We start from the raw sequence: 16668 nt of genomic DNA, 5'->3' as shown, positions 1-16668 counted from the left end.
CTTATTGACTGGAAAAACAAATTCTAGTTATTGACTGAAACTAATCAATAATCAAAGAAAATTTCAACATGGCAGTCCTGAAGCAAATTATTAACACTGTACCTGACCTCTACACCTCGGTCTATTGGGGCTCTACTTGTCCAAGACATAGATGGCATTGAGAAGCCAATTTATTACATCAGTCGCAAAGTCAATGGTGTCGAGTCGCGATATACCCCAATTGAGAGGCATTGTTTAGCCTTAATCTTCACAACGCAGAAGTTGGGCCACTATTTTTTGGCACACCCGATCCATGTTGTGACCCCGACGTGATCCGATCCGCTACACGCTAAGCAAACCCGATCTGACTGAAAGAATGGCAAGTTGACTTTTGGCTCTAGTAGAATATGACATCACTTGTGTTACTCCCAAGGCTATTAAGAGCCAAGCACTTGCAGACTTATTGGCCCAATTCCCATCTGGTGAACATGAACCTGTAGAGGTATCTCTACCAGGTGAGGTCCATATCTCAGCAGCTGCAGTTGAGGCTTATTGGGACTTAAAATTTGATAGAGCTTCGAGAGCCGGGAAAGGCGGAGCTAGCATAACACTAACCAGTGAAGAAGGAGAGAAGTTTCATCTATCATATAAGCTTGATTTTGAATGTTCAAACAACGAGGCTGAATATGAGGCGTTGACACTGGGTCTAATCGCTGCCCAAAAGAAGGGCCTCCGCAAGTTGAAAATTTGGAGCGACTCCGAGTTAGTTGTCAGGTAAACAATGGGTGATTTCGCCTTAAAGGAGCCTCTGCTGGCCCCGTACCGCACCGTGGTTCGAAGGTTGCTCACTCAATTTGATGATGTCCAAATCCAGCATACCCCTCGAACACACAACCGTTTCCCCAATGCCTTGGCTACACTGGGGGCAAAGGTGGATATACCAGATGATAGTATAGCCATCGTCATCGAGAAAAGAACAACACCAGCAGTGTTAGCCGAAGAATATACAGAGCAAGATGCTGAGGGATGGAAAGCTGATATAATCCAACAGAACAGTTAAAAACACGCCAGGGAACAATCAGACTAGCAGAACTTGCATAATTTCTGCTCCTCAGAGGAGAGTTGTATTTTCGCGGTGCCAACAACTTGTTGGCAAGGTGCGTCGGTAGACAAGAAGCAACTTACAAACTTAAGCAGATCCATGCTAAGTCTTGTGGAGATGAAGATATCAGTCTATACCGACGGATACAAAGGCAAGGGTATTACTGGCCAGAGATGGAAAAGGAAAGTACTGAGTTGCAAAGGCAATGTGCAAAATGTCAATCCCATCCTAAGGAAGAGGAAGCCCACTTCTTAAGCAGTGAAGAATGGAGGCAGCCATATGTCGACTACCTTGGAAATGGCACACTGCCTGAGAACAAAGCCGATGCAATTAGAGTTAAGAGGCGGGCCCTCCGCTATTTCCTTGACCAAAGGATGAGGCAAATGAGGTGCTGAGGGAAGCCCACAAGAGAGAACATCAAGGAGGGCAGCTATTATATGGACATCTTATTCACCTCGACTACTACTGGCCGACAATGGAAGAAGATGCTAAAAACTTTGTAAGGAGATGCCAATCCTGCCAGAAGTTTGGGAACTTGATACATGCACCGACAGTTGAGCTGCATAACATCAAGACCCTTTACCTGTTCCATACTTGGGCATTTGACAATGCAGCAATCGGAAGGCCACAGATTGCAGTAACTGACGTTAGTACCAAATGGGTGGAGGCTATACCGATGAGGAAGGCAGACGGGGCAGGAGTAGCCAACTTTATCAGAGAAAGCATAATCTGTAGGTTTGGCATACCAAAAGTAATGCTGTCCGACAATGGAACTCCCTTTGTAAATCGTCATGTGAGAAGACTGCTGAACGCCTACCAGATCAAGCACCACAAGTCTCTAGTCCATACTACCCCCAAGGGAATGGACAAGCTGAGGTGACCAACAAAGCCATCATCCGAATATTGAGTAAAATAATGGATGAAGCAGGGGGCACATGGTCTGAACGACTCCCCGTAGCACTCTGGGCGTATAGAACGTCAAAGAGAAAGCCAAATCAGGCAACCCCATTTTCCCTAGTGTACGGGTCCGAAGCTGTGTTACCAGTTAAGTTGGCAGTACCCTCAGTAAGAATGGCTATGTCAGCACACTTAGTTCCAGACAGCAGAAAGAATGACATAGAAGCAGCTGAAGAAAGAAGAGATCGGGCCCTGCGGGTAATGGAAAAGTATCATCAATCCATAGCTCATGCCTACAATCAATCTGTTCAGCACAAGAAGTTCAATAAAGGGGACTTGGTATGGAAGACAGTGGCCGCAATCATGCGTGGGCAACCAATTCCCAGGTTCTCACCAAGATGGGAAGGCCCATACAGAGTTGCTGCGGCAAGTAGCAGCGGGTACTACAAGTTGACAAGAGTAAATGATGGGTTCAGAATTGGCCCTATCAATGCCAAGTATGTCAAAGAATATTTTCCTTAACTTCTTTTGTTAGGAAAAAGAGTTGTAAGTTTCTTTGTCAATACTTCCAAAGTAAAGTGTGAAGAAAGTGTCACAGGCTTGTAAACTTGTTACTCTCATATACACTTAGTGTGAGGAAAGTTTTCCATACTTAGTGAAATTTTATCCATGCAAAAGCTTAGTCATGATGAAGTTTTGTTCACTGCAAGAATTTTTGCTTATCTTTAAAAAAACTATATAAGAGCAATGTAAGGAGGGCGAAGAAATGAAATTCAAAGTACTACAAACCATCCACACTTTTCATTAAAGTCGAACTTCCAGAACTTGGTTATAATGTTTGAAAATAAGTTGTGACAGAGGAGAAGAAAAGAAAAGGCGCCGCAGGTGCAATGAAACAACAAAATAAAGAAAAGAAGATGGAGGAAATCATAACAGAGTCACACTAAATCAAATCAAACTCTTCATGAGGGAGTCCATCAGGGTCACATCCCTAGGCAGCTGGGCAACTAACGCAGAGTCTCTCCTTGAACTGAGCCAGGTTCTGCCGATGCTACTCTAAGGCACCCTCACACTCTTTGATAGTCTCCTCCAAGGGCGCAATCATCGCCACGTTGTCTGCATTCTCGAGGAAACCATCGACTGCTTGAAGCCTATCCCTCATCCGCGATAGGTCCAATCCGTTTCTCTCAAAGCCGCTCAAGTTTGCCTCGACACTTTCCACGAACTTGCTAGGGGTTGTCAGAATCTTCTTAGTAGCAAGGTCACGAATGAAGCTGACGAGTGACTCCAGCAATGTTGTCTGCACCATAGATCCAGGAACGTTAAAAGCAGGAAAGGTGCCGGGGTGCAGCGCCTGGATGCGGGACGAGAGTGGGAGCAGCTACGGAGGAGACCCAGTAACTTAGAAAAAAAACTTTCTCTGAGGGCTGAGGGGACTCCCTCACACCCCCGCCAGCTTCAATCACTGGAGGGAGACTGGTGGAGCAACTAAAGGTCTGAGGACGACGCACTTCCCTTGAAGATGATTGCCCAACGGCATTGGAATGGGTAGATGCAGCGTTGGTGACCGGGTGAACTAGCCTCGCGACAAAGACTAAAGCTGCTTGCACTGTCATGTCGCTCCGAAAAGAGGTCATCTATCTGGTAGTCTCCAACGTTCAAATCTGGAACAGTAATGGTATCCATTCCAGTATAAAAATCTTGGGATACTCCAAGGTCAGCTGGCACTTCCGGAAAGTGAGTGAGGTACAAGTTTGCCAGCTGTTCAGAGGTTGCCGAAGCAACTGGGTCAGAGGTCCCAGTGACAGTAATAACAGTGTGGGTGGCTAAAGTGACAGCTACCTCTTTAAGTCGGTCCAAATTTAGAAGGGCCACAGCAGGAACAGTGGAAGCAGCCGCTACACTTGCACTCTCCTCAGCCACTTGGGCGTTCGGAAGTGGGGTCTGTTGAACCAATGGAGACTCAGTGGACTAGGAGGAACCACCAGATGCAGCTCTAAAGGGAGGTGGTGCAACTTCCAGCGGCTCTCTCATGTCGCTGTCTTTTCTTGGGGTCTTAGGGAAAAAAACATCTCCGCCGACAGAGGAACGGTAGGAGTGCACAGAATCAACGGGGTTTGGAGGCTCTGCACCCTCAGAAACTAGGCCGCCCACAACAACTTCCACAGCAGGGGGAACTTCATTTTTTGCAGCCTCCACAACTGGCTCAGCCTCAGTAGTTGGTGCGGCCCCAGCACTTGGTTCTTCTTCAACATCTGGAAGTACTGCCCTGCAGGTCCTGAACCTTGTGACCCTTGTAGCAATGGAAAGGTCATCGTTGTTGTCGTCGTTTGAATCTGAGGAAATTCTAATGGCAGTAGAAAAACCTCCAGGGCCGGTGGTATGGCCGGTGGGCCCTGAAAAGAAAAAAGGTTATGTGATTGCCAAAGTAAATGTAAGGAGTCCAAGGAATGAGATTTTCGGTTAGTGATGCCTCCAGCCCAATCTGCATCTGTTTGTACTTCCACTTGAAGATGTCCTTGTTTTTTAAATATCAAGCCTTTATCAGGAGTTCCCTTTAGATACCTTAGGATCCTGTATGCTTCTTCAAAGTGCTCCTTTCCTGGTGAATGCATGAATTGGCTTACTCTGCTTACTGCGAATGCTATGTCGAGACGTGTGTGAGATTAGTATACCAGTCTTCCAACAAGTCTCTGAAACTGGTCTATATTCACCACATCTTCAATTCTAGCATGTTGTAGCTTTAAGTTGAGCTCGGTTGGTGTTTCAGCAGCTTTACATCTGAGCAAGCCTGTTTTTTTGTGCAAGTCAATTGTGTACTTGCGCTGAGTGACAAAAATGCCCTCCTTAGATCTAGCGAACTCCATTCCAAGAAAGTATCTTAGTGCTCCAGGACCTTTACCTCGAAATCTTTAGCAAGTCCTTCCTTTAACTTTTCCGATTCGGCACTATCATTACTTGTTAGAATTATGTCATCTACATAAACAATCAAGATAGCTACTTTACCTTCTCTTGAGTGTTTATAGAACATAGTATGGTCTGCTTGGCTTTAACTGTATCCAAGGTTTTTTACAACCTTCCCAAAGCGTTCAAACCACGCCCTTGGGGATTGTTTGAGGCCGTATAGAGACTTGTTTAATTTGCAGACTTTATCTATACCAAGCTTCTTTTCCTACAATGGGTGAGAAATTGCCATCAGCAATAACTCTTTCACTTTCAAAACAAAATAAATAAGTATTGAATAAAGAAGAGAGAGAAGTCATGTGATCAGATGCCTCCAAATCAATGATCCAAGTGACAGAATTTTGACTTCAAGATAGAGCCATAAGGATTGCTACCTATCTGTGCAAGAGTTACTAGGAGTGCTGGATAAAGAATTGGATTTTAGCAGTTTAAGAAGATAATCCATCTCCTCCTTACTAAACAGACTTACTTCAACCTCATTGGAATAGGAGGAATTGGTTTGTCACTTGATTTGCAGCTCTTCCAAGTTGCAGGCTTTCCAAGGATCTTCTAGCAGTTTTCTCGAGCATGGCGTGGTTTATTGCAATAATCACACCATACTCGAGATTTTTCATTCTTCCATGGTTTAAAAACCGTGTTTGCACTTGCATCTGATGCAATCATGGCTGAGTTTTCCACAGGTGTAGCAGCTCCCTTTTCCCCAAGCATCACATTCCTACGACTTTCTTTTCTCCTAACTTCAATCTAATTTTACTAACATACTGACATTCTATCTTTGACCCAAAAAAAAACTGAATCTATCCTTGCAACCAAACAAGTCACATTAATATTAGCATAACAAGCAAACACCCCCTTATCTTCGACTATTTTCTTCCATCTTCCTCCCGTTCCTTCTCCATTAGCAACACCACCACATTTCACAGTGGGAGCAAAACCTGGAGTAGGGAGGAGATGGCGACAACTCTCTCTTATATAGTCTCTTTTGAAAATCTCTCTTTCCTTCTCTCCAACAACACACACTAAATCCATCACAACCATTGTAAACTCGAGCTACTACAACTGGTTTTCTAGTGCACTTGTGTTGTTGGTCGGTTGCTGGTTGGTTGTTGGTTTTTTGTTGGAATGCTTGTTGCTGATGATGGTTTAAATGCGAGCAAACTAATTTTTATAAAATATATATAAAAATAAAATTGTATATATTTTAAATGTGAGCAAACTAATTTTTATAAAATAAAATTGCATTAAAAAGTCCTCAAATATAACTTTCCAACATACATAAAAATATATAATAATGTTTCACTTATTACAAATACTTTAATAATTAAAATATTATGTACTCTACTATTACGCATTGAAGCATGAGGAAGGAGCATAGCTTGTTTTCGGAGAGCTGAGATACAGGTTTGTAAAATTAATTTAAATTGAATAGATTACAATTGTCCTTTTCTTTTCGTTATGACAAATGCTATAAATTAAATAGGTTATGATTATTAAATCGATATAATTTTTCTGTGTTCACGAAATAAAAAATGAAATGTCCAACATCTTTAATAGTTCGAATTATCAAAACGAGATCTATGACAGACCTCATAAGACTAAATAGCGCTCTTCAGTTCAAATTATGGACCAGAGAGAATTTTCTCATATAAAATAACTACATTAGTGGTTGTGTTTTTTTCTCTCTCTAATTTAAGAGTGGATCAGAGAGAATTCTCTCATATAAAATAACTAAATTAGTGATTGTTTTTTTTTTCTCTCTCTAATTTAAGAGGTTTCATAGGGAGTAGGGAATCGAATTAAGAGGAAGATCCCTTCCATTTCAAAATTTGGATTAGGGAGCATTATTTTAGACCATGAGGCCTATAACATGCCGCGTTTCGATAATTTGAATCGTTCATTTTATCAAGCACTTTGTTTATTTCATCTACACAAAAAAATTTAAATCCAAACAAAATACATTTAAATTAAGTGCATCTAAAAAATACATTTAAGTGCATCTGAAATGTAAACAAATCATGATCATGAACTAGCAATTCTTTCACCATCGCTTCACATTCTTCATTATTTTTCGTTGCTTCAGATGACTGAACAACAACATCCAAATCATCTAACATGAGCTCCTCAAAAGTGAATTCAACTTCCTCATCATCTCCTTTCCATGAATTGTCTCTCTTACTCTTCATCTCTTCAAGAGACATCAATAAATAGGACTGCTATTTCTCCAAATTACTCGCACATTGTTTCAGATCCGACAAGTTAAACTTCGAAACATCCACAGGATGCCAATTCAATTTGCAAAGCGCCGCCACCAAATCGGAAGGAGTGCTGACGGGAGAGAAAGCGACGCCGGCGATGTGGAGACGAGAGAGTTCCACAGCTTTCTTAAAAAGGCTTTGACGGCCAGTGGCAGAGCCAGAAAATTAAATTAGAGGAGACACTTATTAATTACAATATCAAAAATTTTTACAAAAATATTTCACGCTAGTTTTTACAATTGATTTCGAGAAACATCAAAAAAAAAAAAATAATGTTATTTATAACAAGTGTATCATGGACAATATAAAAAAATACAGATGTAAGTCTTAAAATAAATTATATAATGATAAATTATTTTTTTATACAAAATTTGATTAAAAATTCAATATAATGGTAATACCACGTCATTATTAGTATGTGATATCACCAACTAATAGTAAATAAACACATAGAGAGTGAACCTCAAATGTCAAATGTAACTAATAATCTAATAAATTTCATATCTTTATAGTGAGATTACTTATACTTGCATGTCAATAATAATGAACTCACTGTTACATTCAAAAATTTTCATAGATAATATGATTTATAATAGTCTCTTCATTTTCAATCAAAATAATCATTATTATTCTCATAATTTTTAAAATGTCATTAACATTTTACTCTAATAATATTTTTATAATTTTTTTTATTTAAAATATTTTCTTTATATTTGCAACAAGAAGAAGAAGAAGAAGAAGAAGAAGTAGCCCAAGATCCAGGGGGACACGTGACCCCCCTGGTCCTCACTTCCCTCCACCACTGTTGATGGCACTTTGTGAAGCAAATGTTGTGAGATTTTGGACAATCAATCCTCTCAATTCGTCTTTGTTTCTTCTCCATCATTGTCATTGTTAGGGTTTTAGGGTTAGATCAATGTAATGTAAAATATAGAGATTGAGAGGCACTAAGAGCTCACAACAACGGTAGGAAAAAGAAGTTAGTGTTTTAGGGTGAGATTGATATAAGCTTAAAGAAATTTCCTATAAATCAAGCTAAAATAGCATGGCCCCACCATTTTACACTAGAAAACTAAAGAGTAATACACTACAAAAAAAATGCACCTTGGGTGACCAAAATTGGCGACTAAAAAAAATTTAGTCGCCAAAAGTTATGGAATTGACGACCAACATTTTTTTTAGTCGCCAAAAGTAAAATATTTAGCTACTAATTTTTTTTAGTGGGGGTATATTCATTATTGGCAACTAAAAAAAAATTTAGTCGCTAAAAATGCCAGAATTAGCGACAAAAAAAAACTTAGTCGTTGTATATTGACTTTTGGCTACTAAAATATTTAGTCGCCGAATGGGAAATAAAAAAAATATTTTTTCTCTTTGGCGACTAAAAGTGACAAAAAAAAAAATTGTCATCGTATATTGACTTTTGGCTACTAAAATATTTAGTCGCCGAATGGAAAATAAAAAAAATATTTTTTCTCTTTGGCGACTAAAAGTGACAAAAAAAAAAAAATTGTCAACGTATATTGACTTTTGGCTACTAAAATATTTAGTTGCCGAATGGAAAATAAAAATATTATTTTTTCTCTCAGTCGCCAAAAACTTACTTTCGGCGACAAATTTAAATTTAGTTGCCGTATATTTATTTTTGGTTACTAAAATATTTAGTCACCGAATGGAAAATAAGAAAATTATTTTCTCTTTGGCGACTAAAGTTTTAGTCGCCAAAAACTTACTTTCAATGACAAAAAATTATTTTAGTCGCCAAATATTTTATTATTATTATTATTATTATCTTTGGTAACCTATCTTTAGCGACTAAAATTTAGTCGCAGATGTGTTCAAAATTTTACTGGGAAATATTTCATATTGGCGCCTAAATTTTTGCCCAAATCTATTGCTTCTTCACACGGTTCTTTCTCTCTCTTGCTCTCCCTCTGTCTCTTTCTGTCACACAGAGAATCAATCACCACCGCCCCTCATCTTAACATCACACACAACCAGTGTCTGTCAATCTTCCACCGTCGAACATCGCTACCGTAGCTCACCGGCCTCCTCTTCTCCTCCGCCTCCGAGATCTGGGACGCCCGCTGGTTCTGGGCCAGCTCCAAAATCCCTTTCCAATGGCTCCTCTGTTTCCCTCTCGGCACCGGCCGCGTCTTCTTCTGGTCCTACCTCTTTTGCTTCCTTCACACTTTCTGCACCTTCTTCTCCATCCTCCGCGGCCGCCACCACTCCTTCTTTCGCCTCTTTAACCACTCCATTCTCATCTTCATGTCCTTCCTCTGGCTCGAATTCTCTCAATCTTTTGCCACCTCTGTTTACTCTCTTGTTTATGGCTACAGATTTTGGACTGCCATTGGTTTGCCCGATGCTTGTTTCCCCTTTGTGGTCACTTGTTAGATTGTTCTTCTCGGTTGTAATGTTTTGTGCCATGTGGGTGTGCTTTTGCTTCATTTTTTGAAAGGTGGGTGTAATGGAATTGGGGCTTGGGGCTTCAATTCGGTTCTCAATGCTGCCATTCTCTTGCTGTTTCTTAATTTCTATGTAAAGATGCATCTTCGGAGGAGAAAGGTTGCTGATTTTGATGCCATTAAAGATGGAGATGTAGACCCGGACATGGCCAAAAACAAGGATATTTGAGTGGTGGGTTTTTCTTTTCTCTCTCTCGCTCTCTCTCTCTGTGGGACTTTGGATTCAGGGGCAATAATTTAGTGACGAATTTTATCAGTATATATATGTAATACACATGAATTGTTAGGAGATAGACAGATTATATACAATAATTCTTAGTAATTTTTCTTTTGAGTTCTTGTTTCCAGAAAGAAAACTAGTGCTAGTTCATAGTATTCTTTTAAAAATTTGTGCATATTGATTACTGAATTCATAGTCAAATTCTTTGCTAGTTCAATCTTTAGAGAAATTTTTGTTTTTTATTGTTTGGTTTATTTTTTTCTGCTTTAGCAGACTTGATGGTGTTTAGTTTCAACCAAATTTTCAACAAAAAAAAAAAAGGAAAAAAAAAGAAGGGTACATATAATTAAAAAAAATGCAATTAGTTGTATGTATTTTATTTTAAGAATAATACTAGCAATTTGATATGAGTAAGTATAGTATATTTTTTGAAAGCTAATTGGCTGTTGAAAAAGTCATTCAGACATTAAAATTTGAACTTCCTAGATTATTAGTTAGTGTTTCTACAAGTCAGGATAGCACCCATAGAATATTGAGTTAAATCATAACTAAAAGCCCCATTATTAGTTTATGAGTTGCACTATAGAGTTTTATGTGTACTTGACATGTTTGCTCGGGGCATGTCCAGTTAGTCATGTCAAACACATGTACCTTATCCAAGTGTTGCATGTCTAACACAGCTACTTCATGCTTTTAGAGAAGTCCATGTAACATATCTAGTAAATGTGACATGTTAGAGGAATTGAATACTCTCACACATGCATATGTGCGCATACAATACAACTATACACACCTAACTTCAGCAAAAGATATAGAATGGTTGAATCCTCAAATTTTAGAGGTGATCACCACTAAAAATTCTCGGGCTTTTATAGCAATGGAAACTCTTGTATGCCTTTTTTTTTTTTTAATTGTTAAATTGGGAATTCTTTTGGTGCAACAACAATGCCATGAGCTTATGGACAAAAATAAAAGGCAAGGGTTCCGAATTGACAGGTCCCCAACCTATTGGAAAGGTGTTGACATTGATCACTCCATATTCTCTATACTGTACTTCCTGTCTCTAATAACATAGGTCATCATTAATGCTATGATTTTTGTATTCAATATTGAATTGATACTATTAAATGATAATTTGTGCGTTTTTCTTCTTTAAGGCCATTATGAACAATCTACCAAAATCAGAAATGGTAGACAAATACAGTATAACTGGACCTAGGTTTGCGAATGTTGTGTTATCAAAGGATTGGATAGCAAAGGTATTAGTTAATTTTTGACAGCAATGGATAGGAATGATAGGATCATGAGCTATCTTGGTTTCTTCACTCAGAGCATCCAAAAGATGCTAATAAATGGTGTTGAAACATGGTCGCCAAAACTTACTGTCAAAAGGGCAGTGGTTGACTTTTCCTCACCCAACATTGCTAAAGAAATGCATGTCGGCCACTTGAGATCTACAATTATTGGAGACACTCTAGCCCGTATGCTAGAGTTTTCAAATGTTGAGGTTCTTTGGAGAAACCATGTTGGTGACTGGGGTACACAAGTAAGTGTGTGTGTGTGTGTGTGTGTGTGTGTGTGTGTGTGTGTGTGTGTGTGAGCACATGCATTCTATATGTGTGTTTGTTTTCTCTCTTTTATCTTGAAATTTTATATAAGTTCTGTTAAAATTATTTATTTTTGATGAGGGTTTCAGTCATGGGTTGTCCCATTTTATGAGTTAACCTTTTCATTTGGATCAAAATAATTTCTTGGGTGAACAACAGTAGTTTGAAGTTCTTCGGTGCCTTTTCCTTCCCTAATATGTGGTGGAAGAAGGAACTCCAACAGACCCTTCTTGTATAATTGTATTAAGTGGAAAAATTATGATCTTTTAAATTTTTTGTTGATTGTTGCTGCTCTAGAAGGTAATAATATTATGGCCTCTTTGCTGTCTGAATTATGAAAGTCTATTTCGATAATTTTTTGTTACTTTCCTATTATGTCTTAAAGATATTGTTTATGTTTTGTAGTTTGGTATGCTAATTGAATTTCTTTTCGAAAAATTTCCAAACGTGGAGGTTGTCAATGATCAAGCTATCGGAGATCTCGAGGTGAGATAAAAATTTTGGAAATTAGGTCCATTTCCTGAATTGGTACAGACAGAATACTTCTTTATGTCACTTGAATATTTTTTATGCTACATCCAAGCAACAAAGACCCTTGCTTAGATTAGCAAACAATTCAAGTACCTAGTTGCTTGTGCTGCTTTGAGCAACTTATGCCTTTGATTCAATTTTTTTTCATTGAAATGAATCATGAAATTCAATGAAAGTGGGTATTATTGATTTAACTTGAATGTTGTTATTAGGCATTCTATAAGGCATCAAAGCAAAGATTTGACAGTGATCCTGGATTCAAGGAGAGGGCGCAACAAGCGGTGGTCAGTCTCCAGGTGAATCACTTACCTTTATGCCTTAAAGACTTGTGAGGTTGATTATAGTAATAATTAAATTTCTCATTTGTAAAAGAACTTAAAAGCTATAAATTTCAATTTTCTATTTTGGAGGAAATCTGATTTATAAACTATAAATTTTGTTTCTTCGTTTAGGAAGAAAATCTGGTTAATGATTTTATCTCGAGGTTTCATTATGTTTCATCATTTATCTTATTTGGTTTCATTTACTATGGCATAACTTGTATCACAGGGTGGGGAAGAGAAGTATCGAAAGGCATGGGCACAAATCTGTGAAATCAGTCGAAGGGGATATCAAAGAGTTTATCAACGCCTAGGAATTAAGATAGAGGAGAAGGTACTTAACTGATATTTTTCTTTCTAACTAATGACAATGTCAAACATTGATTGTATTTTCCACACCTGTTTTATGCGCCATGGAGCCACATAAAAAAGACACCAACTTCTAATTTCAATCTATAGCGTGCTGGCTAAAAATAGAACATTCTTGGTTTATGGTTCACAGCCCCCTCCCCCACCAATTGTATATTTCATCCGATTCAAATGTATCTGCTTTAAGTCATTGTCACTTTATATTTTGACTGATGTTATCAGGTTGGCCATTTTGTATGACTACTTGAACTGATGGTAGCTTGATATCTAAGATCACAATTCTACAAGGGCAAAACATTGCTATTTCGTCATCTTAGTTACTTCTTGTATAGCTGTAATAACTAAAAGATTACTTTAAATTAGTGGGCACAAGAACTGTGGCAAGACTAGACTATGAATCTTAGTTGAATTACATTATTGCATATGCAATGAGGACATTAGTATGGTACATGCTAGTATGGGAGGCCAGAGTCCCATAAATGTAACTTATCATTGTTTATTCTTTTTTATTTTGGACTCAAGCAAATTACTCAATTCCATAGAACTAGTATTTTATATGCTAGTTTCAATCAGGAAAATTAAAAGTAAAGATATAGATAGGTGATGGTTTGAGGTGGCATTTGGTGTTTTAGACGATGATTCTTTTACAATGGATTTTGAACAATTGAAAAATTGAAACTTGATGGAAAATGTTATGCATATACATATATATATATATATATATATAATTATTGGATTCTCATTCTTTAATGGTAAATGTGTAGGGAGTGAGGAATGCATCAGTACATGTTCAGGCTAGAGTGACTAAGTTGGTTAATGCTGATTTGTGGTTATGTTAACCATAAAATGTCTCATCAGTACGAAGTCAAAGTTGTGTGTTTGCCTAGTGATATTGTCTGACACTGAGAAATTCTTCTGCTTCACATCTGATACAGGTCAAGTGTTCAGCAGAACAGTGCACTATAATGGCATATATCTATATATTTAATGTTTTCTGATAGAGAAATGCTATTTATTACCAGATTCTTTTTTCACCATTTTATTTCACTTCCCATGTTTTCCATGCAATAAAAGCAATGTGTATGTGTAGTATATGTGTAGGATCCACCATATTAAAAAATAGTGGGACTTACCATGACACATGGGAAACACATAGGGGGTGAAGACTTTTTGTGATATATAGCAACTCTCTCTCTCTCTCTTTCTCATAAGTCTTACATTATGCTTATTCCTAAATTTGATTATTGTTACACACGCTATTTAAACCCTATTTGGAAGTGAAGTTGCAGGGAGTGTCAGATGGTGGCATGATTTGCCCTTATTTGAATTTCATATGAGTAATGAACATATCGTACTCATGAAATCAACTGTTCCTATGATTGAGTGGCAAAATCACTTGCAATTATTTTGTTTTTTGCCTTCCCGTCAAGGAGAAAGCTTTTACAATCCATATATACCTGGAGTTTTAGAGGAATTGGATAAGAAAGGATTAATTGAAGAAAGTGAAGGTGCTCGTGTGATCTTTATTGAGGGGAAAAATATACCTTTAATTGTTGTGAAGAAGGACGGTGGTTTCAACTATGCTTCCACTGATCTTGCGGCTCTTTGGTTAGTGTTTTAAAATTTGGAGTTGATTAAAGTGTAAATTATATGACCCTTCTATATGTCATTCATTCTTGCATCTATACTTATATATGTTTAATCTAGCATCTGATCTGCATGATTTATATAATGCAACTCTCCATGTTTCTTCCTTTAAAGACATAAATTATATGATAGAATCATCTTGTAGTTCATGTGATTGAAAAAAGATCTGCTAGATGGAATTTTATGACCCATTTTAAAGTTTACCTGGGTAATATGTGGCTGCTATTTGAACTTAAATATCATGGTTGGACATGCATTGCTTGTGCACCTTTTGTTGGAGTGGTAGCGGAATGAGTGCATTTCAGTTAAACCAGCTGCTTTCAATAATTAGGTATCGTCTTAATGAAGAAAAAACTGAATGGATAATCTATGTAACTGATGTTGGCCAGCGAGAGCACTTTGAAATGTTTTTCACTGTAAGTATCAAATGTCATGTCCAGTGCTTCATCACTTTTCATGCTTTGTAGAGAGATGGGTAACATACCACTGTGAGTTTGACGGCCTTCCTTTCTATCTCTCCTTCTATTAGGCTGCGAAACGTACTGGTTGGCTTCCAGCTGGTGAGAATATGTATCATAAAACTAACCATGTGGGTTTTGGTCTTGTTCTTGGAAAGGATGGGAAACGATTTCGAACTCGTAGTATTGAAGTGGTTCGATTAATTGATTTGTTGGATGAAGTAAAGAGTCGCTGTAAAGCAACTATTGTAGAACGAGGTATAATAATGAATGATCTGCACTCTAGTTGTTTTCCTATAGCAAGGTAGTGCTTTTTATGTTCCTCATATCTATGAACTCATGCATGACATAGCATCTCATCTTTTTGATACGTTAGTTAAAACTGAAGTTTTGATATAATCTCTTCAAATCTTGATCAGGTAAAGCTGATGAATGGACAGAGGAGGAGCTTGATCAAACAGCTGAGGCAGTTGGTTATGGGGCTGTCAAGTAAGATCCTCTATCCTCGTTAATTTTTTTACTGGGCAATGTTGACTGTGTGTTGCTTGTCCTCCTTTTGTGTATTTTTCTTCTCTTTTCTATCTTAATAAAATCTTTCTTTTGTTGTTGTTAAAAAAAATGTTGACTGTGTTGCTGTTGTTGGATTTTGTCTTTGTAAACTGACAGTTGCAATGTTTGGGGTAAAACAATGTTAATATATTATATGTGGATGTGGTGTATATGTTACATGGACTCGGGTATGAGTGTCGGGTGCGGGTGTGTATCCAAGCGTCAGACCTTCATAAATTTAAATCTTAAGATCTTGGGGTATGTATCCAAAATTGGATATGGGTACAGGGACACGTCATATGCACATATATATTGCATATTATATAATATTTTCGGATGAGATGTTTTAAATTATGTAGAAATATATTAAAATTAAATATGATTAAGAAAAAATATGAAATTTTTATATCTAATTCATCTATTAGCCTAAAAATATTGCTTTACTAACAAATATGAGTTTCTTCTTCTTCATGTATTGTCACAAATTAAAGGATTCGAGTGTCTAAATTGGGTATGAGCGTCGGACACATATCTCACACCCTTACCCTTGTCATATTCGATGGACACGGGTACTCTGGGGGAAATAGAAGAGTCCGTGTAACATAAGGTGTATCCAAGGTTTTAAAAAGCGGCCGCAACCGTTACGTAACGCTGTTACGTAACGGTTTTGGAGGTTACCGCCACCCGTTACGGCCGCTTTTGCAGTGTGATTGAGATTCACAAGTGTATCAGCCGTAGCGGCTGCCATAGTGGTCGTAACGGTGTCGTAATTGCCGTAACGGCACCGTAATAGCCGTAACGAACTGTTACGCCCCGTTACGTAACGGTTCCAAACTGTTTCTTTCGAAAAAACACACAAGAAAAAGCTGAAAATGGAGGAAGAGGGATAGAGAGAAGAGGGAAGATAGAGAGAGAAAATAGAGGAGCAAGAGATAGAGAGAGAGGAGGGAAAATGAAGAACATGTTATTGATTTGTTGAAGCTGTAAGACCTATGCTATTCTATCCAGTTGCTATCACTCAATCATTTTGTTTATGTGTGTCTAGCTATATATTGTTTGAAAATAATAATAATAATAATAATAATAATAATAATAATAATAATAATAATAATAATAATAATAATAATAATAATAATAAGTGTGGTCATTATCTATTTGGCTTTGTTAAAATATGTACATATATATATATATATATATTTAGGCTCTTATTTATTATCTTACTTTTGTCATTGTTTATCTTATATATAATAGTTAGTGATTGATTTTTTGTATAATATAAAGTCATTAATTATTAAAATA

General features: G+C 37.6%; 3 protein-coding genes and 1 pseudogene across 3 annotated transcripts; all 4 read left to right on the top strand.

Moving 5' to 3' along the window:
* Positions 1-1556: 1556 nt before the first annotated feature.
* Positions 1557-1961, top strand: LOC114284756 (uncharacterized). Its single transcript, XM_028227704.2, has one exon. It carries the CDS (start codon positions 1557-1559, stop codon positions 1959-1961), a length of 405 nt encoding a protein of 134 aa, XP_028083505.2.
* A 35-nt stretch (positions 1962-1996) lies between these two features.
* Positions 1997-2500, top strand: LOC145819050 (uncharacterized). The gene has a single exon (XM_082913039.1). It carries the CDS (start codon positions 1997-1999, stop codon positions 2498-2500), a length of 504 nt encoding a protein of 167 aa, XP_082769165.1.
* Positions 2501-7221: 4721 nt separating this feature from the next.
* LOC114284755 (fatty acid elongase 3-like pseudogene) lies at positions 7222-9837 on the top strand (annotated as a pseudogene).
* A 1333-nt stretch (positions 9838-11170) lies between these two features.
* LOC114284754 (arginine--tRNA ligase, chloroplastic/mitochondrial) lies at positions 11171-15522 on the top strand. The gene is made up of 6 exons (XM_082913027.1): positions 11171-11434; positions 11901-11981; positions 12239-12322; positions 12576-12680; positions 14694-15124; positions 15240-15522. Exons 1-5 carry the CDS (start codon positions 11171-11173, stop codon positions 14703-14705), a joined length of 546 nt encoding a protein of 181 aa, XP_082769153.1. The 3' UTR covers positions 14706-15124; positions 15240-15522.
* The last annotated feature ends 1146 nt before the right edge of the window (positions 15523-16668 follow it).

The sequence above is a fragment of the Camellia sinensis genome, chromosome 1 (genome assembly GCF_055761805.1).
Source record: "Camellia sinensis isolate YWXY chromosome 1, ASM5576180v1, whole genome shotgun sequence".
In the NCBI taxonomy this organism is placed as follows: domain Eukaryota; kingdom Viridiplantae; phylum Streptophyta; class Magnoliopsida; order Ericales; family Theaceae; genus Camellia; species Camellia sinensis.
This window is presented reverse-complemented; position numbering and strand designations above follow the sequence as displayed.

Bases quoted from the DNA above. Each gene is read 5' to 3' on its own strand.
- LOC114284756 (XM_028227704.2), top strand. From the start codon at position 1,557: ATGGAAGAAGATGCTAAAAACTTTGTAAGGAGATGCCAATCCTGCCAG.
- LOC145819050 (XM_082913039.1), top strand. From the start codon at position 1,997: ATGGATGAAGCAGGGGGCACATGGTCTGAACGACTCCCCGTAGCACTC.
- LOC114284754 (XM_082913027.1), top strand. From the start codon at position 11,171: ATGGATAGGAATGATAGGATCATGAGCTATCTTGGTTTCTTCACTCAG. The intron at 11,435-11,900 runs GTAAGTGTGTGT...TATGTTTTGTAG, and splicing joins TTGGTGACTGGGGTACACAA to TTTGGTATGCTAATTGAATT. The intron at 11,982-12,238 runs GTGAGATAAAAA...TGTTGTTATTAG, and splicing joins AAGCTATCGGAGATCTCGAG to GCATTCTATAAGGCATCAAA.